The sequence below is a fragment of the Sander lucioperca genome, chromosome 1 (genome assembly GCF_008315115.2).
Source record: "Sander lucioperca isolate FBNREF2018 chromosome 1, SLUC_FBN_1.2, whole genome shotgun sequence".
Classification (NCBI taxonomy): Eukaryota; Metazoa; Chordata; class Actinopteri; order Perciformes; family Percidae; genus Sander; species Sander lucioperca.
Window position 1 is genome coordinate 6834921 of NC_050173.1, and position 21833 is coordinate 6856753.

The following is a 21833-nucleotide window of genomic DNA, read 5'->3' on the forward strand; positions in this document are numbered from 1 at the left end:
CGGGGCAAGGGAAATTGTGGACAGTGGGTCCTAAGGAACTGAGGATAGAGGGGCCTGGGCACCGAGGTGCTGCGGCCAACTAGGTCTGGGGTCCAGGACTGCGAGCAGCAGCGAAGGTAGAACCCCTAGGGCGGCCGAGCAGGCCATCGAGGACCTTCAGGAGGTTGAGCAGGACGGCGAAGATCCTCAGGTGGCCGAACAGTGGGTGAAGGTAGAGCCCCTCAGGCGGCCAAGCAGGACGTCGAGGACTCTGAGGCGGCTGGCGGTGAAGGCGAAGCCTCTCAGGCGGCCGAACAGGTCGGCAATGGTAGAGCCCCTCAGACGGCCGAGCAGGACGTCGAGGGCGGTCCCTCTAGAGACCGTCTGCGAAAGAGGTCGTCCATTTTTCACAATTAATGTGCTAATCCGGTAACTTGCATGGGTAGCATTTTCTTGTGCTGTTGACGGCTGAAGCAAAGTACGTTGTTGAGAATGTAACTTTGCTAGCAGGTCTCCCGCCTTGACTTTTCGTTCCTCTTCACTGTATCTTGAGAACTGATGCAAATGTTTCGTTTCATAATGACGACGGAGATTACACCCCATAGCAAAATTGAAGATGAGATCTCCTTTATGTCACATTTACATCTCCTAGATATAAATGAGCACTAATCGAGACAAAAGTGGTTCTCTCATTCTTCTCAAATGTCTCTCCTGAGAATTAAGTCTCACATTGAGCACTGTGCAAGTTCTCTAAATTCTCTCACAGCTGTCTCTTTTCCTGATCTCAACTAAGAGAAAAATGAGACATACTGTGCCGCTTTCAAATATGTCTCAATTTGATCTGTTATATCTCAGTGAGAAATATACATGGTTCTGTCTCTCACTGCTCACTATTTGAGTTCTCAGATTCTCTTACAGTTGTCTCTTTTCTAGTGTTTCAGCAAAAAGAAAAATTAGAGTAGTGCAAGCTCTCAAATTAGTCTCAATATGAGACATTATTTAATATTATACCTCAATCATATCTCAGTTTATCTCATCACAAAATTTGAGAAGTAATCAATTCAGGCAAATAATTTGAGATATATGGTTTATTTATATAATGTTCAACCTACAAAATGTGTTGATTTCTGACACAAGCCATACAATTCATTAATTACAATTTTGAGTTCCAAAACTTAACCCATTAAAACATAAGCCATGATGTGCTCAAAAGACACCTTTGTGAACTTTCTAAATGTTGACATTGTGCTGTTTTGACAGAATTCACAGCAAACCTCTATTGTATAGAGCAGTAAAATAGAGTGTGTAACACATAATAGAGCACATACTGTTTTAATTCAATTCATTCAAGCACCCTGATAATACAATAGAGGCAATTCATCTTGCCACCACACACCCTGACCATGACCCTTTGTTGCATCCAGTATATACCCAATATTAATGGGTTAAAACTTTTCAAGTGTGTTTGGGAAATTAGCTGCAAAAACAATGCCAGGCATAGATGTCAAGTCAAAGAAAACAACTTTACCCAATATATGATCCAAGGAAACTACTGTATTAACAGAGGTTTCCAATAGGGGAACAACATGACTGCATGTACCATTTGTTACACTATCATGCAGCAAAGAAAAACCTGCAACTTTGAATTCATGAACAAGGGCCCATTTGGCATATGAATGTTCTGAGGTAAAGAAGAACTCAATCTGTCCATACTTTCTTTGTCCATCACTAGAAAAAACGACTGTAAAATTGTTTCTTCTATTGCCTTTCCCATAGTGTTTTGATGTGAGATAATTTCTCTTAACTTGTGCCCTGTGAAAGATCCTTACTGTTTTAGAACTGATGCAATGACCAGTATGTCTTTCCAATGTAGAGATGTGAACTGTGTCCAGTTGAAGTTCACTAGATGCTCCATATAGTTTGGTCCTAGACAAATCATTGTTTTCCTGACAGAAACTATCGTCTTTAGTCATCCGTGTGTAAAATTCAGCTATGGCATTCCCTGGTTTTATGGTTTGTGAAATAACAGGAATAGACTGCATGGACCATCTGCATAGGTATATTTTGAGTGCCATGTATGAGCCTTAACAAATAGCCATTCTTGTCCTCAAAATGGAAACACGAATGAGTCCATAATGGACCAAGGGCCTTCACACTGTCTGCTAGGTGCACAAGAAGGTGTACATTTGCAGTTTCGTACCGCTCACCACATAGATTAGCCATTTGGGAACAAAAGTTCCACAGTAGTTTCTCTGCATGATCAATCTGTTCAACTGATATGGATTCCATCAACAAAATGAAAATGGCTTCACTTAGTAGAAGGAAGTGCTTGTAGTACAGTGTTGCAAGAATTCCACGGAAAACAACAGGTCCATAGAAGATCAAAATATCCCGATATTCTGATGCTTTAAAAAACATTCTGTGAGATGCCACTGATCGAGGATATCGAGTGGAGGATGGAGGAGAGATATCCTGAAATCGCCTGTCAATTTCCTTTGCATTTTTTGCCATGCTGAAGGGCTGACGAGAAAACTCTGGAGAAAACCACAGAACCATCAAAAGGCGCATTACTCCAAGAAGGACTGAGTGCATGTAATCTATGGCAGTGCCTTTGATAAGGTTATAACTTTTAAGTTTGCTAAGCCAACAGGGACCCTTCACCCCTTTAACGGTGGTTTTGGTCTCATTTGAGATTTTCATATCAAGAGCAAACTTTTCATTTGTGCGCATTGGGCCTTTTGGATCTCTATGTTGGTATGGAAATGCATGAACATGTCCCCTTTCCCCTGTCTTTACAGTCTCTCCTGGCTGCTCACATTTATGACATCCAAATTTCCCATTGTATTGCACTGAATTAAGGACTAATGCTTTAGCAGGTAAGTTGCATGTTCCAGCAATGGTGAGCACTTTACACACAAAAGGTTCAGATGTCAACTCTGCAGGTTGCACAACAATTCCATCATCTGCAAGTTTACTCAGTGTGTCACCTAGTGGTCTAAGGAATGTAACCATGGATGGTTTTGAGTCCCCATACACAGTCCAGCAAATATCATATTCTCTCTTTTTGTGCGTTCCATGAAACTCAGTTCATTGATGATACAATAAAAAGGCCACACTGAAAACTTGGACGATTTGAAAATAGGTACCCCATCTGTGTTCCAAGTAAATGAGATGTTTTTAGGGTCACTAAGAGGACCACCCCCATCTACAAGCTGTTTGTAAATTTCTGCATCATATATATCTTCAATGTTGTTAGGATCTGTCTTCTTCCTGCTTAATCTAAAGTTAAGTTTCTCCTGAAAACCTGGCTTGAGAAACAATAACCTTATTTGAGCCTCAATTGGAACCTCTATGAAGGATGAGGATCTTTCTTCTGACACACTGGTCCCACAAGATAGACATTGTAATTGTTCACCTTCTAATGACCCAAAACAAGTACTGCAATATTTATGCAATACAATAGAAGATGATGCAGCATGTGAGAAAAAAAAGTCTTTTAACTTCTGTACACTGTTTAAGCAGTCTGTATTCAGACTATCAGGACAAAGCAACTTGAACATTTTAAGCAAATCACTAAGGGCCTTATCAGTTACTTTATGACAGTTTACGTAAGCCATGATGATCAGAAGGCTCTCTGCAACAGTTATTGATGCATTGTCATATAATGGTTTGTGTGTTGTGTCCTTGAAATTTGACTCTTCTGCACAGTCCTCACTCAAACCCTCTTCAAATCCCTCATTGAACAAATGTCCATCATCATATGTCCAATCCCCCACATCAAGGAGAGCTTCCTCAAATAATTGAGATGGATCATACTCAGCATTGCCATGTAGTTCAGTTGTTAGGTCATCAGGAGGATCTCTGAAGGCTGATCTGGAAGATGGTTCTTCATTGTCTTCGATAGAGTTAACAGTTGAAATACTCTCTTGTGCCACGCTACCTTGTGCTGGTAATAAAATAGAATAAAAATCATTAAGGTATACTGTACATCATTACAGACAGACAGAGAGGGTGTGTGTACCTGGCAGGTGGTGAGAGGCTTGATGTCCGAGAGTGAGTGCGGTACATCCTGCATGGACACCTGGAGGTTGGGTGTGTTCCCCTTGAAGTGCAGCGTTTTGGGTTCCTCCAGGAGGCACCCCCCCCTGCTGTGTTCCGCTGCTGCTACCTCCTGACACAGACAAGAGGACACATCAGTGGTTCACACCTTTTTTCTAGATCAATATTAGAGTCTCATTTTGCTTAAATTACATTTTTAATCAATTAGCCAAGAACAGATTTTGGGTGAGAAACTTTCTTGCAAGAAACTCAAAAGATAAAAAAAAGAAAAAGAGAAGGAGAAAGCTATTTTGCCATGCTTGGTTTGACCAACTGTAGACTGCATTCTATCTACCAATCTATCTATTTACAGGGCCTGTGAGTCTTAATCAGAACTAATTGTGTTCAGGATCTCTCTCTCCTCTGCACATGGGACTGGGTGTGGCTTTTGAACATTAAACACACACCAACACATTTCATAAGTTACCTAAATATTGCTGATCAGTCTCCACATGAACAATGGTGGCTGCAGGCAGGGATGACTGCAGGGAGGAAAATAAGGCATTAAATATCATATCTGCTGCAAGTTTACTGCAACATGGCTATGCCAGGCTACTCACCAATTGTGCAGCCCGTCTTGGTCGTTTATTTGGGTCTTCTTCATTACCAGTCCTTCTCCATCGTTTTCCAGGTTTTCGTCTGGTCATTTTGACACTCCAATACTATATAAATACAGACCCAAGTTGATGGAATATACAGTGGAACTTTTTGTAAAAGTAAAACTCTATATTATGATGAAGCGTTTATTCAGTAACAGAGGTTTCCATCTAATCAGCTCTTTAGTAAACAGAAATACATTTCCTAGAAAGTGTCAATTTTCCACTTCCAATTTTCTCTGTTCATTTCTTTGTACCATTTTGATTTCCCCCTACAATAGATAAAGTTTCTCTTATTTTATCACTTCCACTTTCACTTGTTTATTCTTCATCCTGCATGAATTCTCTCTCCTAATTGGATAAAATTAATATCCCGAAAATGCATTTTCTGTTTACTGAACAGCAGGGGGAAACAGGGAGACTACGGTCATTTTAACAATAATAGCAATGACTGGTATCAGAAATAATATAGAGCTGTTTTATTAATACTCGGCTACTGCACTGTTATGTACCACAATTTCAAAATCTTAAGTCAAACTACAAAATAATTATCAACATCATATTCTTTAAGTACCAAAAGTATTGATCATTGATGATCAATTGATCACCAAAATGTAAATTTAATGTAAGTTATTTGTATTACTAACTCATAAAAATATCAGGAGGTATAATTTACATAAATAATCTATTAATTATGTAGCAGTATGAAATATAAATGATCAAGAACAAATACAGCTAGGCTTATGATCACCACTGAATGAATACCAGAGTTTCAATGTGGTCACCAAGACATGTTTTGTGCCAAATATTACAGACATTTCTAAAGAGTCTGAAGTCTAGGAGATTTGTAACCATAGATATATATAGCGAGTTGTAATTATTTTAATAAAGAATAGAGTTCTGCCTTAGTAGACAAACATTTAGGCCTATTAGCTAGGTGTAGCTAAGTAGCATAGCTAGTGGTAGCCCCTTGAATGTGGCATTCGCAATGCGGTGACGTTACTCCAAGAATCCTACCACATGTGTGATAAAAGAGTCCGTTATTACTATCACCACTACTATTACTTACCGTTAGTCGTTATCCTTTACAGAGAGCTTTGCTGTTTCTTCCAAACTCGAGCCATTTCTGCCCCACAGTGCACAACGAGCAAAAAGAAGAAGAAGAAGAAGAAGAAGAAGAAGCTGAATGTTGCACGCGCGGGAGACGTGACCGTTAACTTCTGGGGGGAGGCAAACTTACGAATCCCAAGGTTAGGATAGCGGATTGGTCAGGGGATAGGACCTGAATAAATAATGGCCAATAGTAGTGATTGGAGGGCGGGTCTTAGCGCTACCATAGTGGGATTCATAATTTCGCTGGGGGGAGAGAAGTGTCCGTTGGTCACTGCTGCTGCACTTGTTGCAAAGAATTTCTAATATGGGAAGAAGTTCCACTCTCTCGTTACTTCCGGCTTCTGAACTGGTTGCAGTTCCACCAGAGTTCCATATAGGGGGCGCTCACAGGCCAGTGCAGAATGAATGGGACTCTATGGAGCTATACCCCTCAAAATCCACTTTTCTCAGGATATAATTTTTTGTCTAGTAATTTGAATGTTGCATTTGAAAGGGGAGGCTAAGAAAATACACACTGCTGGGTGTTAGATTTTTTGAAAGTGGCTTTTTTGTTCTAAAAAGCCTTTTAAAATGTCAATGACGTCATACACATATACGGCCAGAGATTCTGCTTTACGGCAAGCTCTGAGTCGCTTCCTTTTTTCTCTCGAGGCATCGACAACACAGCTGACAGGTTAGACTCTCCCTGTTAATACACGTGCTAGAAAGAGGTTTGCTAATGTTTTAAAGACCACGCCGAAATATTCACTCTGGCATTCTGGTTCTGCTTCGGATGCCGTCAAGCGGGATCTCCGATCGTAATCAGTCCTTCACTGACCAATCAGCATTCATTAGCAGAATGCTAGCATGTTATGGGCAACAACGACTCAACCTGTAACAAATTGAAAGGGCATAAGTACTCGTTCATTCAACTTTTGACCTATAATCCATGTTGAACTTGCAAAAACTACAATCAAATCTGAGATTTCTCAACGACAATCAGGCGAAAGAGACAAATTTAGCCGTCTAGCTCCATAGAGTCCCATTCATTTTGCACTGGACTGTGATCACCCCCAGTGGAACTCTGGTGGAACTGCAACCAAAGTAGGTACAATGGGGCTTAATAGGGAGTGGAACGGCTTTCCGTAGACGGGCTTTGACTTGTTGGCTTTTGCCCCTGCCACGCCGAAGAGGTAAGAATGAAATTCTTTTGACATTATCATAAGGTGAAATATTAACAGTTGTGGCGACGGAGTGGTCCACTGGAAGGTGGGGATTAGGTAATTAGGTGTCTGTCCAACAAGTAATTGACAAAGAAACTCCGAACTGTAACGTTATTTTTATTCAGACCGTCGAAAATGGAATGGTTGGCTAAGTTAACGTTAGCTAACGGCTAATGTTAATGTTAGCGGCTAATGTTAGGTTCTACGTTGCATATCAAACTGGGGGTCCTTGAAATGAAAACAGTTTGAGAACCACTGATGTACAGTAACGTTAAGTTACACTTGTGAAATATCTAATTGAAATATTGATTAGCCTACATGTTACCAGATGTTCATTTATTTATTCAGTTTCTTTGACTGTGAAATTCTAGGGTGTGGCAATTCTTGAAAACCATGATTTGATTTGACTTTTGATTTAAAAAAAAAAATGAAGGTCACGATTTGATTAAGTTTAAATTTGACTTAGTTGACTGGAGTCACCCTCCTATTTTTGCTCTACACTAAATATCTCTGATGAAATTTCAGATCTGCAAGTTCATAACATATTGTGTCACGAGTCCGTATGTTGTGAGCAGATTTTCTGCAAAAGCTCACCCAAGAATAGGGATGCTATCATGGTTCACGATCTTTAAATTATTTTAATCTTGGTGGTTTTATAGGTTATAAAACTAACAATCAATTAGGAAAATAATTTGATTTGATTTTTGCTCATTTTGATACCATTCTTGCCTCAAAGATATGAAGTGAATTAGGTTAAAATAGTGTCTATTTATATTATACTTAGCGTTAATGATCTAAAATGTATTTTTTTCATTAACAGGATGGACAAAAACAAAGTGCCGGCAAAAAAGAGGCTACGGGTTCGCACTCAGAAAATGAAGGACCTGAGCTCCCCTCCCCCAAATGAGCAATCTGGTAAGTATTAAGGTAATAGTTTCTGTTATATACGGGGGGTAATAATCATAACATTATGGTCCAAATTATGTCTAAAAATACCAGTCTAAATTGTTGTGGCCAAATAGAAATAGAAATTAAACATTCTCTCTCTCTCTCTCTCTCTCTCTCTCTCTCTCTCTCTCTCTCTCTCTCTCTCTCAGGGTGTATTGCATTCGTCAGATGGGAGGATGGTTATACCGGCAAAATCTTTAAAGGATCTGACATTTTGGCAAGAGATGAGGCTCCTGTGCAGTTGCAAGATCTTAGATCAGGAGATCCTGTTTTAGCAAAGTGGTCAGATGGTAAATTTTATAAGGCCACTGTTGAATATTTTCAGGGGAAGATCAGGTATAGCCGCCAAAAGGCCACCCAACTCCACAGGAGTCCTTTTTAAATATGTTAAAAGGCGATGAGCCATCAGACTCAACGTCAGGGTCTGAAACCATTATAATAGATAGGAGCCCACTATCTGAGCATGGCGAGAAAATCCCATCGCTGAATCCATCACCTGACGGGGGACATGCAACAGGCCGCAACACAGCTGGACCACCACCCTATGGGTAGGTTTGTCATAATTATTACATAATCGCCTGGGCCCATGAGTTCAAAACTTTTAATCATTATCCGATCAGATTTGGCAAAGTTCAAAACCAAAAAAACAGCATTAGGATAACTTTGTTATCCAATCTATGATAATAGAATAGGCTCTATGCACAGCTCCACCACTTCCTGAACTTAAGGCTGCTCTTTTATTTCCTGCCTTACATTATTGGACAAACTGATTAATCCACGTGTCTGAGTCACAATGGTCAGACACAAGTGGATTAATCAATTTGTCCAATAATGTAAGACAGGAAACAATGGAGCTGCCTTAAGTTCAGGAAGTAGTGAAGCTGTGCGTAGAGCCCATTACTGTATTTCAGTAAATAGTATGTGAATGACTCGTAGGCCCTGATGAAAATTATTTGCTATTATTTTTGCTTAATGATCAGAATCGTTTACGTTCATCTGTTTAAATTAATCTGTTGAAAAATGTTTATAGATTTCAAATCTTTTAACAAAGAATGGAAATAGCCACTTTACGAGCTCACATGTCACAACATATTGTGAGCTTGTTGATCAGCTATTTCCACTATTGAAATGTTTTATGTTTTTAAAGTATAAAATGATTATAAATATGGCAGATTTTGGTCATAGTAAATTTATTTTCTTTATTGGTACTGGCCATCATATACATAAAAAGAGTTGTCAAGGCAGCGTCTACCCTTCTTTTATGTCTATGCCAGTCAGTTCTTAGTTATTGGTCATATCTCTTCTGGGCATTTTGTGTTTACAGAAATGTCATTTCTGGTTCCATGTAATTTTATTATAGCTCTGCCAAAGGGGGGACCATTGGTCCATCACCCTACAGAGGCCATAAACCCAGCCCATCACCGTATGACCTCAACACCTCTGGTCCATCACCCTACAGAGGACATACATCCAGCCCATCACCATATGGCCTCGACACCCCAGGTACATCACTCTATGGAGGCCATACACCCAGCCCATCACTGTATGACCTCAACACCTCTGGTCCATCACCTGGCGGAGGCCATACACCCAGCCCATCACCGTACAGCCTCAACACCTCTGGTCCATCACCTGGCAGAGGCCATACACCCAGCCCATCACCGTACAGCCTCAACACCTCTGGTCCATCACCTGGCAGAGGCCATACACCCAGCCCATCACTGTACAGCCTCAACACCTCTGGTCCATCACCTGGTGGAGGCCATACACCCAGCCCATCACCGTACAGCCTCAACACCTCTGGTCCATCACCTGGCAGAGGCCATACACCCAGCCCATCACCGTACAGCCTCAACACCTCTGGTCCATCACCTGGCAGAGGCCATGCAGCCAGCCCGCAAGAAAATGCATGGACACCATGTGAGGATTGTAAGGGGGAGTTTGAAAGAATCCTACAGGAAAAGAGAAGGATCGATGAAGTCATCTCGAGAATAGGCAAGTAATTTCTGCTAATTCATTCATGATGTAATTGTTCTGTACCTATATTAGTGATTGGGCCTTGAACACATAAAACACTGTTTGAACTATCCTAGAAAAAAAGGCAGAAAAGTGGGTTGTGGCGTTAAACAGACAGTATAAATGGTATGGGAAGGTTTATAAACTAAGCTTATTTATTGCACATAATTAGGGATGTAAACAGTTAATCGACTATCGATTAATCGTTGATAAGAATTTAATCGATTAAATTAAATTAATTGTTGGTTAATTGAACATTGCAATCTAAGACCGTTTTCCACAGAACGTAGGCCTAATTGAACGTGACATGAGATTATCGTGGCGGCGAGAGACCCAACATAAACTTGAGGCAGCAAAAAAGAAACCAAGAAATTTACATTCTCAGGAAAAAAGCCGCTTATCAGTTAATCGTTAATCGATCGATAAAGTCAATCAACTAATGATTAATGAATTAATCGATAATTTGCATCCCTACACATAATCCTTGATATTGTTAGCAAATTAGAAATAACACTTAACAATTAAATTATAACAATCATATATTATAGTATGAACATAATTTAACAGCACACAACAATTCATTATATTAATTATTATTGTGATATTTTAATGATAAGGTAAAGTGCGTAAATGGGCTAAAGGTGATCAAATTAATCTGAACTGGTACAATTAAGTAAAATCCATTTTCACTCCTTTTTCCTCAATATTAATATAAACTAGAAAATGCATTTCCTGCGGAAAATGCGTGGGAATGCTGAATAGCTGAATTGCTAAAGCTAAACTGGTTGAATAGCTTAAATCATTAAGAAGAAGTTGAAGTAGTGAGAATAGTTGAAAAAGTGGAAATCGTTTTAATACGTATGAATTTCATTAAAAAGTTAAAAGCTTATGCTAAACTGAACTGTTGGCTTCAAAAGTTGAATAATGACAAAAGACGTAGAACATTGTGAGGTCTGACTATATTTTCTAACTGATAATCACTCACAAATGCAGAAATATGAAACAAATAGTACGAAAAATCTTAAAGCTCAAATGCACTACACGCTAAAAAATCAGGAAAATTGTTAGAGTTGGAAGCTAAACTGCATTACCCAAGTGAAGAGCTAAAATACACTGTTAGAAAAGCTTGAAGCTGAACTGTAATACTGTCAAAGATGAAAGTTGAAATGAATTACCTAAAACGGCTGAAAGAAGAAATACTTTGTATTATTATTAGACACTGCATAGAACTAAAAAGCATCAATCTAGCTGATATGAGATGTGAAATATATTAGGTAAAAAGAATGGGGCTGAACAAAAGAAACAGAAACAGACAGACAGAGACAGACAGACCGAGACAGAGAGAAACAAACAGAGAGACATGGACAGACAGACAGAGACAGAGACAGGGAGAAACAGAAACAGACAGAGACAGACAGAGAGAAACAAACAGACAGACAGAGAGACAGAGAGAGACAGAGACAGGGAGAAACAGAAACAGACAGAGACAGAGAGACAGACAGACAGACAGACAGACAGAGAGAAACAAACAGACTGACAGAGAGACAGAGAGAGACAGAGACAGGGAGAAACAGAGACAGACAGAGGCAGGGAGAAACAGAGAGAGAGAGAGAGACAGCGACAGACAGAGAGAGACAGAGACAGACAGAGAGACAGAGAGAGAGAGAGACAGAGACAGACAGACAGAGACAGACAAAGAGAGACAGAGACAGTCAGACAGAAGTGGAACACTAAAGATATAGACTAATGTTCATATTACTGCCTGTAGTATTCAAGTTGACTGTCTGTGAAAGGGTTGTCATGGTAACATATGACCAGTATGTGTGCGTATGTTTCTGTGTGTGTGTGTGTATGTGTTTGTGTGTGTGTGTGTGTCTGCATATGTGTGTGTGCGTGTGTGTTTCTGTGTTTGCATGTGTGTGTGCATGTGTGTGTGTGTGTGTTTGCGTGTGTGTTTCTGCATATGTGTGTTGCTGGGTGTATGTGTGTGTGTGTGTCTGCATTTGTGTGTGTTTGTGTGTATGTGTGTGTGTGTATGTGTGCGTATGTGTGTTGGTGTGTGTCTGTGTGTGTGTGTGTGTGTGTGTGTGTGTGTGTGTGGCTGTGTGTGTGTGTGTGTGTGTGTGTGTGTGTGTGTGTGTGTGTGTGTGTGCGTGTCTGCATATATGTGCTTGTGCGTGTGTGCATGCATGCGTGTTTTGGTGTGTGTGTGTGTGTGTGTATGTGTGTGTCTGTGTGTGCGTGTCTGTGTGTGTGTTTGCATGTGTGTTTTTGTTTTTGTGTGTCTGTTTGTGTCTGTGTGTGTGTGTGTGTGTGTGTGTTTGCGTGTGTGTGTGTGTGCCTCTGTGTGTGAGAAAAGACAGACAAAATATAATGTTTTTTATGTCTGGTGAAAAGTGCTGTGTCATGCTATAAAGATTATCACAACACTACGTTACATCTCATTTAGCTTACACTTTTATCCAAAGCAACTTCCAATTGCTATATATGTCAGATGTAACACGGCTCAAAGTGGGCTTCGAACCTGGGTCTCCCAATCCAAGGGCATGTGTCATAAAAGAAAAAAGAAAAAAGAAAAGGAAAGAAAACAGGAAAGAAAACAAATTGCTATGGGGATTGAGTGTTCTGCTTAAGGACACATCAGTTAATGTAGCAGAATAAGATTTGAACCCAGGTCTTCCATGTCAAAGGTATGTGTCATAACCACTACACTATGATTGAAAAGTGTTAGAGTTGGAAGCTAAACTGCATTATCTACGTGAAGAGCTAAAATACATTGTTAGAAAAGCTGGAAGATGAACTGTAATACTGTCAAAGATGAAAGTTGAAATGAATTACCTGAAAATGTCTTAATATTTAAAAAAGTATAAATAGTAGAAAAAAGTTGAAGAAGTCCTATCATTAGCTGAAAGAGCTGAACATTTTAAAAGGTGAATGGTTTTAATAGCTGAATGTATGCAGAAGTTACGGAGAGCCAAAATAAAACGTCAATAGCTGAATTGCCAAAGCTAAACTGGTTGAGTAGCTTAAATCCGTAAGAATAAGTTGAAGTAGTGAGAATAGCTGAAAAAGGGAAATAACATCTTGGTCAGGGACACATTGACAGGTGTACCACAGTGGGATTGGAACCCATGCCTCCCACACCAAAGGCATAAGACATGCAGAAATGTCTGAAAAGGCTGAAAGACTGCTGCTGCTGTCTGTGAAAGTGTTGTCATGGTGACGAGTGTTTATAAACATCCTTTGATCAGTTAACGACCGTGTCACCTGCTGATAAACTGCACCTGCTAATGCTGAGTGACAGACAGTGTGAGAGAACCCTTCAAACAAGCCTTCAAACAAGCCTTAATAAATCCACAACAGTACATGCTATCGAAACACCGACTTCACCGTTAGAGACACAAGACCTTTGTGAACGTATTCATGTAAAATTTATGTTGGTAAACTTAAAAATGTGGGCATATCAGCGATTTAAAAAAGTGGTTCGCTCTGCGTTTCGCTCAGAAATGTGAAGTATGTTAAACAGGGCAGTGGATGAACAGAGATGTGGAACTCTTGTCATTTGGAAGCTCATCGAGCCAACAGTATAAGGCATATTGCAAAACTGAGCACATTGGCTGAAACTAGACAAAAATACCTACGTTTTGATGTATAAATTGTGTATGACAAGTAGATATTGTGGGCGTGAGAGCAATTTATAGAGAGGGGACAAAGATTTTTTTCCTAAGCTGCTACACTCTAACGATGACATCATCCACTCTGCCAGACGCAATACACACTCACTAGAAACACAGAAAAATCCTGAAATGATCACTAAACTTAAACAGCTTTTTTACAAAAACTGTAAAAGATATCAAACTGAAAAGATAGAGCCGGATAACTGAATATTTTGTGAACATTTTAAAGTTTGTTTGGCGTCTGTAGGTGAAAGTATGAAGGAGCTGAAAATTTTGGGAGCGGAAGAAGATTTTAAGGATTTGAAGCATGTTCTCATTGACTTCAATGTTAAAAAAAAGTCATAAAAAGCTGAATATTTTAAAAAGTATAAATAGTAGAAAAAAAGTTGAAGAAGTCCCATCATTAGCTGAAAGAGCTGAACATTTTAAAAGTTGAATGGTTTTAATAGCTGAATGTATGCTGAAGTTACAGAGAGCCAAAAAACGTACGGAATAAGAAGCAGCAGAATAATAAATAAAGAACAGGATAACAATAGTTGGAATGCTGCTGAACAGCATTCCCACTAATAAAGAACAGGATAACAATAGTTGGAATGCTGCTGAACAGCATTCCCACTAATTAAGTGCAGCAGTAATAGTTTTGAGTTCTTGTTTCATCTTCTTGGGCGGGCCACCCAAGTAAAGCCTTTGTAGGGGACACACTAGTTAATGGTGGGCTACTTAGTCTTGGGACATATTAAAACATGCCTACATGTTTGGCCTCACATAGGCATTCTTCAGGCCATGTAGAAAGACATGACACCACACGAACAAGCTACTGTATATGCATCTATTGGTCTCATAAGTGCAATAACCATCAGCTGTGGAAAAGGGGAATACTCAGGTATACATCATTGGAAGATAGATGTATAGAATTAACACGGACATCAGCTGTAATTAATATAATCAAGGCTTGACAAAAAAATGACAAGAAAAATAATGAAATGGAAATGTTTTCTTGTGACAAGAATTTCAAAAAAAATTTGATTATGGTTTGTTTGTCAAGCCTTGGTTTTATTAATGATCCCTCAAGTGTTCATTCTATAATCCTCCCACAGACATATTCCAAAGTGTCTCTCTCTCTCTCTCTCTCTCTCTCTCTCTCTCTCTCTCTCTCTCTCTTTTTTTCTTGTGGTGTTGTAGCCTAGGCATGTTTTAATTATGTTCAAAAATGAACTTGCCTGCCATTAAAGCTCTTTAACCATTTTAAAGAGTAGCTTGGTATTTTCTCACTACTGTATTGTTTGTACTATTTTTCCCTTTCAGATCAAGGCCAGGTCAGAGAGCTTCAGACTCTCTGCGACTTAATTGGAGAGAGATATTGTGGCAGCCCAGCTTCATCATCAGGCCAGCAGGAGCTGTTTCCTGGGAGCGGCATATTCATCTCATCATTCCGCCTTGCTGCCATGAATCACGCATCAAAACCAAATTGCATGCGTCTGTTTCATGCACTTTTTGATCATTTCTTCACTGTTGAGGAGTGTCAAAATGCAGTGCCCTTTGGTCGCCCTGGCAACAACCCCTCAGGAAAGGAAGGAAAGCAGGTCCTTGACCGTAAAAAAGTTGACGGAATCCTAAGTAAGTTTTTTCAAAATTAGGCTCTGTGTGTTTTTAGGCCAGGATAGTGGGAATAATGATTATATCCAATCATGACAGTGTAGCAATGATTGATGCAAAGTCTGCGAAACTAGTTCAGGCAGACAAGTCAAGCTGCGCCCATGCTGATCAGCTGATCAGTCACATGCCCTCCTCATCCAAATAGGGCGGGCTATTTAAACCCCCCCCCCAGTTTACCTTCTCATCCCTGGCTATGCTTCTGCTGCCGTTGCTATTTCCTGCTCTGCTGCCTTGCTGCTGCTTCTGCATACATCTCGCTGCTGCTGCTGCTGTCGCCCATTAGGTTTTGCAAACCCATCTCCTCCCCAGCATCCACCTTTGGGCTCTGTCTTTATGATCCCCTGCAGGGGATCTGCTTCATTCCCTGTAATGTCTTGCAAAGCAGATCATTCAGGGAACGAATTACTGAGTCAGAGCCTGACGCCAAACCTGCTGCAGCCATGCTCAAGGATGCTGTGCTTCAGCTTGCAATGCTTATAAATTATTTGTTCTAATTTCAGAGTTGTCTGACTGAACTATCAGAATAGAAGTTTAATACCAGAAATGAAGTCTTATCCAGTATCACTTTATAGCACCTTTAAGGATAACAGACTGTTGTTTTATTTATATTCATGATTGGCCCAAAAATCTTACTTGCTGATTTGCAATTCTCTGAACTGAAATGGACGTCTCACAGTGTTATTTCCTTTTAACCTGAAGTGCAGTTGTATATGGTCTATGTGGTAAGTCTTTTTGTCAAATTACTCATGACAGATTTTAATGCTCTTGTCTTACAGCTTATGTCCTGAGATGTGCAACTCTACCGGACTGGGAACCAATTGAGGAGGCCAAGCTCAAGAAAGCCTTTGTGAACAAATGTAGGGCCAGAGCAGGCTCCAAGGAGTAGGCCACTGATATAGCCTGTCCTATGTGGACCGCTATCTCTCTCTCTCACCCCTTTTTTTATTTTTCTTATTCATTTTCATGGTAATATGTTAATATAGTTAGTAGTAGTAGACAACTGGACCGCCAGACCAGTAATGACCATGGAAAATTCACATACGGTAGTCTACTGCCGGCAACGGCACCGATCGGGTCAGAATGAACACCATCAACGACAACAACAAGTCCTATTGGCTGCTCCCATTATCACCTCCGGTTCAACCTCTGAGTTGGTACATTCCCTTTCCGGTTGATGTTATTTGTAAATTTGTCTTGGTGTTTGTAAAAGTGTGTGTTTCTTGGTAATTTGTTTTCTGAAATTTAAATTTGTTTCGGGACTTGTAAATGTGTTATGGTAATGTAATTTTGTTTTATGATATGTAAAAATGTTTTCTAAAATGTAAATTTGTCTCAAGCTTTGTAAAAGTGTTTCAGATTTTGTAATGTTGGTTTGCACCTCCAGGCCACCGTACTTTTCATGTGTGTGAGCCAAACGTTGTTCCACGTACCCCGCGTTCCACGTGCTGGTCAGTGTTTTATTTTTACAATCTGGAAGTGTTGTACTGTACTAGTGATGTCCCCAAACTCTAGCACCTACATCTGAGGAGTGAGCTGAGTTGGTACAAGTGTGCCTTACTATAGTTGGCATGCTAACCAAACCCTGTTATCTATTCATGTTGGTTTGCACCTCCAGGCCAATGTACTTTTCATGTGTGAGCCTAACATTGTTGTTCCACGTACCCCACGTTACACTTGCTGGTCAGTGTTTTTTGTCTGGAAGTGTTGTACTGGTGTTACACAAATAAATGGTGTTAACACAAATAAAGTTTTCAACTTTTCAATATTGAGTATTGTTTTTACAGTTATTTCTAATTACTAAAGATAATTAATCTTTAAATTGCATTCTCAATTTGTTCTCGTATTTCTCAAATATACCTCAGATATCATTCTCATATATAGCTTCAGTAAGACATTGAAGAGAAATAATCAAGAGATGGAAGAGACATTGGACACAATAATAAGATCTCTTTTAAGGCTCATACTTCTCAGATTTGTCTCATAAAAGTCTCAGATTCATCTCATGTTATTCTCTTTAATTCTCCTTCAAATAACAAGACATAATTGAGATCAGGGGTATACAATTATGAGATCTCTGTTTATCCCACTTCTCAAGTATTGCTCAAATGGTTTTCTCAATTCAACCTCCTTTGTCTTACTGGTGTCTTGTCTCTTTTTAGCTTATGTCTTGCTCCTAAGGGACCCTTAGGAGAAGTAACTCAGAAACAAATGATCACAGAATGATATGAATATGAGAAGCTCAAATTGATCTCAAGAGATGAGGTTGAACAACAGATGAGCAACACATTTTTCCTATGGGACTCTTTAAGAACAGCCACTCTTTGTTTACAGATAAGACATACTGCCGTAGACTCGATTTCAGTAAAAAAATACTTGTGTTGCCAACTATTTTTAAACTTTCTCTTGTCAGTGTGCCAACGCCTCATACGATCCATGTTAGCTAGCTTCTCCTCAGCCCTCTTCTTCACTCTTGTCATCATAAAGATCTGCGTTGACAGAAGCTAAATAGCGCCTCCCTATCGCCCCATCTAAACCAATGTTAAACTGTAGCCAGATAGTGAACTGCAGCTGACCAGTGACGTCACAAGCCGTGCCGATTTTGAACAGCTCACCCGGAGACTGAAGGCAGGACACATTCAGAAACTGTATCTCACTCAAAACAGCATGGATGGATTTTTTTTCAAAGTTTGTATGTGTGTGGAAACACCAGAGACACAAAAGAACACCTCAAATCCCAGAAAAAGTGTTTTTTTCATAATATGGGTACTTTAACAACAGCAATCCTGGACCGTAGCGATGCCGGCAGCGCAAACCAATTGGCCAGATCCCTTTGAACACTACTTAGTATAGTTTCATTGTTGTCCTGGACAACTTGCTGTAGCGATGCATGAATGGTGATGCCCAAATATGTAATTTTGCTTTGGGTTGGCACTGTATCACTAATAGCTGATGTCACCTGTCTGTTGTTCAACAGAAGAAGATTAGATTTATTCCAATTGATTTTATAGCCGGAGATTGAGCCAAATTCGTTAAAGATCTTAAGAATTTTTGGAACAGAGTCCTCAAGGTCAGATATGTACAGCAAAATATCGATATCGAGCAAATAACGATATTGAGTTGTTATTGGATTTAATCTGGACATTACATATTTTATTTTGCCTTATGGCCTGGGCTAATGGTTCAAGAGAGAACCCAAATAGCATGGGAGATAGCGGGCATCCCTGTCTCAAGCCCCCTAGCTCCTAGTCTGTCAAAGTACTGTAGTAAAAGTTCTGATGGAATTCCATCTAACCCCGGTGTTTTCCCTTTCTTAGCTGTTTTTAACGCTGATTTGAGTTCCTCTAACATAATAGGTTGACCCAGTTCTTCTGCCTCCTCTGGGTTGAGAAGAGGCAGGTTTAGCTCTTTCAGGAACTTTTGACACTGTGTCAGATCCGGATTGCAGGAGGATTCATACAACTTTGAATAAAAGGATTGGAAAGTGGCAGTGATATCTTTAGGATTCATTGAGATACCTCGGTCTGTGCGGATGCTGTTGATAGCAGCTCTGGACTCGCTTTGTTTTAATTTCAGAGCTAGCAATTTGCTTGGTTTACAACCATTAAAATAGTAATTTTGCCTCACTCTGTGCATTATGAATTCAGCTCTCCTTTTTAGCAAATCATTTAGCTCTGCTCGATTTGTGACTAAAAGAGTATGTGTAGATTTAAAAAAGCAGGTCTTTAGAGACTGCTCTAACGATTTACAACGTTCTTCCAACTCTGCAATCCTTGTCTCTCTCTTTTTCTTCAGATTTGCCGCAAAGGAAGATGTGATATCTCTAATAAATCCTTTAGTGGCTTGCCAGATGTATGCCGGGTCCAAAACTGAGTCAGTATTGATTGATATAAACTCCTCCAGTTTTGCTCTAAACTCTGTATCAAAATCTGTGTTTTGGAGAAGGGAATTATTAAATTGCCACCTTCTAGATCTTTCTCCTAACATATCACAATGGAATGTGGTTATTAGCGTATTGTGATCAGACAGGATTGCTGGTTCTATTGCTATCGTGTGGAACATTGCCTTAAGTTCACTGGAGCACAAAAAATAATCAATGCGGGTGGGTGAGGTGACGTGTGGAAAAAAAGATGTAATCCTTGCTAGTAGGATTGTGCATGCTCCATATATCTGTAAGATGGTGGGATTCCACAACTGCATTGAACATGTCCGATATGAGTTTTTGGGCTCTCGTGTGGTTGACCCCTGATCTATCCTGATTTAAGTCTAGTACCGCATTCATGTCTCTCCCTATAATTAGTGAATATTCATTGAGAGAGAGCAATTCATTGGTTAGGCGCGATAAAAAGCTATCATCATATGTATGTCGGTGTGTATACCGAAACTAAGGCTATTTTCCTACTCATTATCGTAGTACATATATATGATATTCTGCCTGATAGGTCTTTACTACTTTTGTCTATGGTGAGTGCGCATTTCCGTAACAGCAACACAATGGAGCCCTTGGTTTTGGTGTCGTCACTAGATGAAGCAGCAACTTTGAAATATATATTTTGTAGACGATTCACATCTCTTTTACATAAATGTGATTCTTGAATAAGCGCCACGTCTATGTTCTTCCTTCTTAAATAGTCCAGGAATTTAGCTCGTTTGATCGGTCCGTTTAGTCCCCTGATGTTAACAGAAAGGATTGAAAGTTCAGCCATCTGATGTGTATGTATACATGTCTCGAGTACCCTACCGGAATTCACTGATAAATTTGTAACAAGGGGTGAGCTGTTAGATCTAAGCACAGTGTGGTGAAAACACAAAAAATAAAATAAATCCCCTAGCCCTCCGAGACCGCAGATCCCCTTCCCTCTCTGCCAAATACGTGGCCGCATCAAACGCAGCTCGCACAAAAACTCCAGCTCAAAACTGTCCCTCCTGTCTAAAGTCACAGGTTAACTGAAACAGGTATAATGCTTTCCTATGTTAAACATGAACAATGTTACAAAAAAAACAACCTTAACACTAAGTCCCAACCATCTATTAAGTTCTGAAATGTAACAACCAATCAGCCATGTAGGAGTAGTAGACAAAGATTATAAAATGCAGTCTAATCAAATGCTCCTTGTAACTCGGCTCCCAAGCTCATACATTATAGTTTCGACCAGCTCTGAAATAGGCTGTGTGGAAAACAAACCGTGCAAGAGTAGAAAAATATAGTGTTTATCATGTTCATTCGGTCTAATCAAATATTTCTCCCCAGCTTGACTCCCAAACTCACCCACCACGTTCCAACCAGCTACCAGTTTCTGGAGTAGGCTATGTAAAGTGAGCAGTCCATGTCCATCATATTTTCAGCCTCATCAAACATTCCTTTAAAGCAGTGATCTTCAACCGGGGGTCCGCGACCCCTAGGGGGTCCATGGTGCTACTGCTGGGGGTCCCCCAAAATTATTAATTGATTTAAAATTGTCATCAAAATAATTTTTGGTGGGGGAGACAAATATTGACAATACTTTAAGCATTAGGCAATAATAAGCTAACCTACTTAAAAAAAAAAAAATTATTCCCATGATACCATGAGCGATTAGGATACCGCCATTACAAAACAAGAAGAAGACGCTAATGTTAGCCGCCAATAAACAAAAAGCTGGAAAGCAAATAATAGACTTGACTACTAAGTTAGGTTATTATAATAATGGATCCCTTTGTAACAATAAGGCCTCGAGCACTCAACCCGAACGCTAATGTTACTCTATCCACCTCGTCCGAGGCCACAGGTGATGGGAGTGTCACTGCTGTCATGTCTCCACCTGCTCCACAGGCACTTGCCCCAGCAGGAGAGGGTAAACGTAAGAGAGAGAAGTCCCGAAAATATTCAGAAACCTACATAAAGTTTGGATTTACCTTCAAAGAAAGCGAAGGAATTGAAATGCCGATGTGTGTTATTTGTGCAGCAACACTCTCAAATGAAAGCATGAAGCCATCAAAGCTGCAACGACACTTGGAGACTAATCATGGCCACCTGAAAGATAACCCGCTGGAATACTTTCAGGCTCGTCTGCAGTCTCTCCAAGGCCAACAGACAATGATGAGGAATTCAGCGAAAGTTGGAGAGCTTGCTTTGAAAGCCTCCTATCAAGTTGCACTTCGCATCGCTAAATATAAAAAAACGTATACAATTGCGGAAGATTTGATATTGCCTGCGGCCACTGATATGTGCAAGACCATGTTTGAGAATGATGAATATGCAAAAAAACAGATGACTATCCTGTTGTCAGACATGATTGCTCGGCGAGTTTCCGAAATGGCATCTGATGTGAGGGAGCAGTTAATTAAGAAGTTGATATTGGCGGAAGCCTTTTCGTTACAGTTGGATGAGTCTGTGGACGTGTCACACAGCTCTTGGGATTTGTGCGTTTTGTTGACCAAAACGAAATGTATGAGGAGTTTTTGTTTTGTAAGAAGCTTCCTGAACGCACAACAAGCTCTGAAATTTTCAAAGTGATTGATGACTTTTTCAGAGCAAATGAGATAAGCTGGGCAAGGTGTGTACTGACGGT

The 21833-nt window shown here is 39.9% G+C and overlaps 4 protein-coding genes and 1 long non-coding RNA gene across 6 annotated transcripts in view; 3 read left to right on the plus strand and 2 right to left on the minus strand.

The window, feature by feature from the left end:
• nfkb1 (nuclear factor of kappa light polypeptide gene enhancer in B-cells 1) overlaps nucleotides 1-21833 on the plus strand; it is a 1201612-nt gene that overhangs the window by 651091 nt on the left and 528688 nt on the right. The window lies entirely within an intron of this gene.
• The window catches only part of sqstm1 (sequestosome 1), a 585288-nt gene that overhangs the window by 172770 nt on the left and 390685 nt on the right, over nucleotides 1-21833 (minus strand). The gene's annotated exons all lie outside the window — the stretch shown is intronic.
• On the minus strand, nucleotides 1050-5915 carry LOC116060299. 2 transcript variants are annotated; one of them, XM_031313802.1, is made up of 5 exons: nucleotides 5743-5915; nucleotides 4638-4739; nucleotides 4505-4559; nucleotides 4001-4150; nucleotides 1050-3925 (listed from the first exon to the last, which is right to left on the minus strand). In XM_031313802.1, exons 2-5 carry the CDS (start codon nucleotides 4722-4724, stop codon nucleotides 2967-2969), a joined length of 1251 nt encoding a protein of 416 aa, XP_031169662.1. In that variant the 5' UTR covers nucleotides 4725-4739; nucleotides 5743-5915; the 3' UTR covers nucleotides 1050-2966. The 2 variants fall into 2 exon arrangements, with proteins under 2 accessions (XP_031169662.1, XP_031169661.1); XM_031313801.1 differs by lacking the exon at nucleotides 4638-4739.
• On the plus strand, nucleotides 6925-8231 carry LOC116060304. The gene is made up of 3 exons (XR_004898658.1): nucleotides 6925-6958; nucleotides 7809-7903; nucleotides 8086-8231. It is a non-coding gene; the product is annotated as an uncharacterized LOC116060304 (long non-coding RNA).
• Nucleotides 8293-10002, plus strand: LOC118496146 (skin secretory protein xP2-like). The gene is made up of 2 exons (XM_036006622.1): nucleotides 8293-8484; nucleotides 9297-10002. The coding sequence occupies exons 1-2, from the start codon at nucleotides 8321-8323 to the stop codon at nucleotides 9937-9939; spliced, it is 807 nt and encodes a 268-aa protein (XP_035862515.1). The 5' UTR covers nucleotides 8293-8320; the 3' UTR covers nucleotides 9940-10002.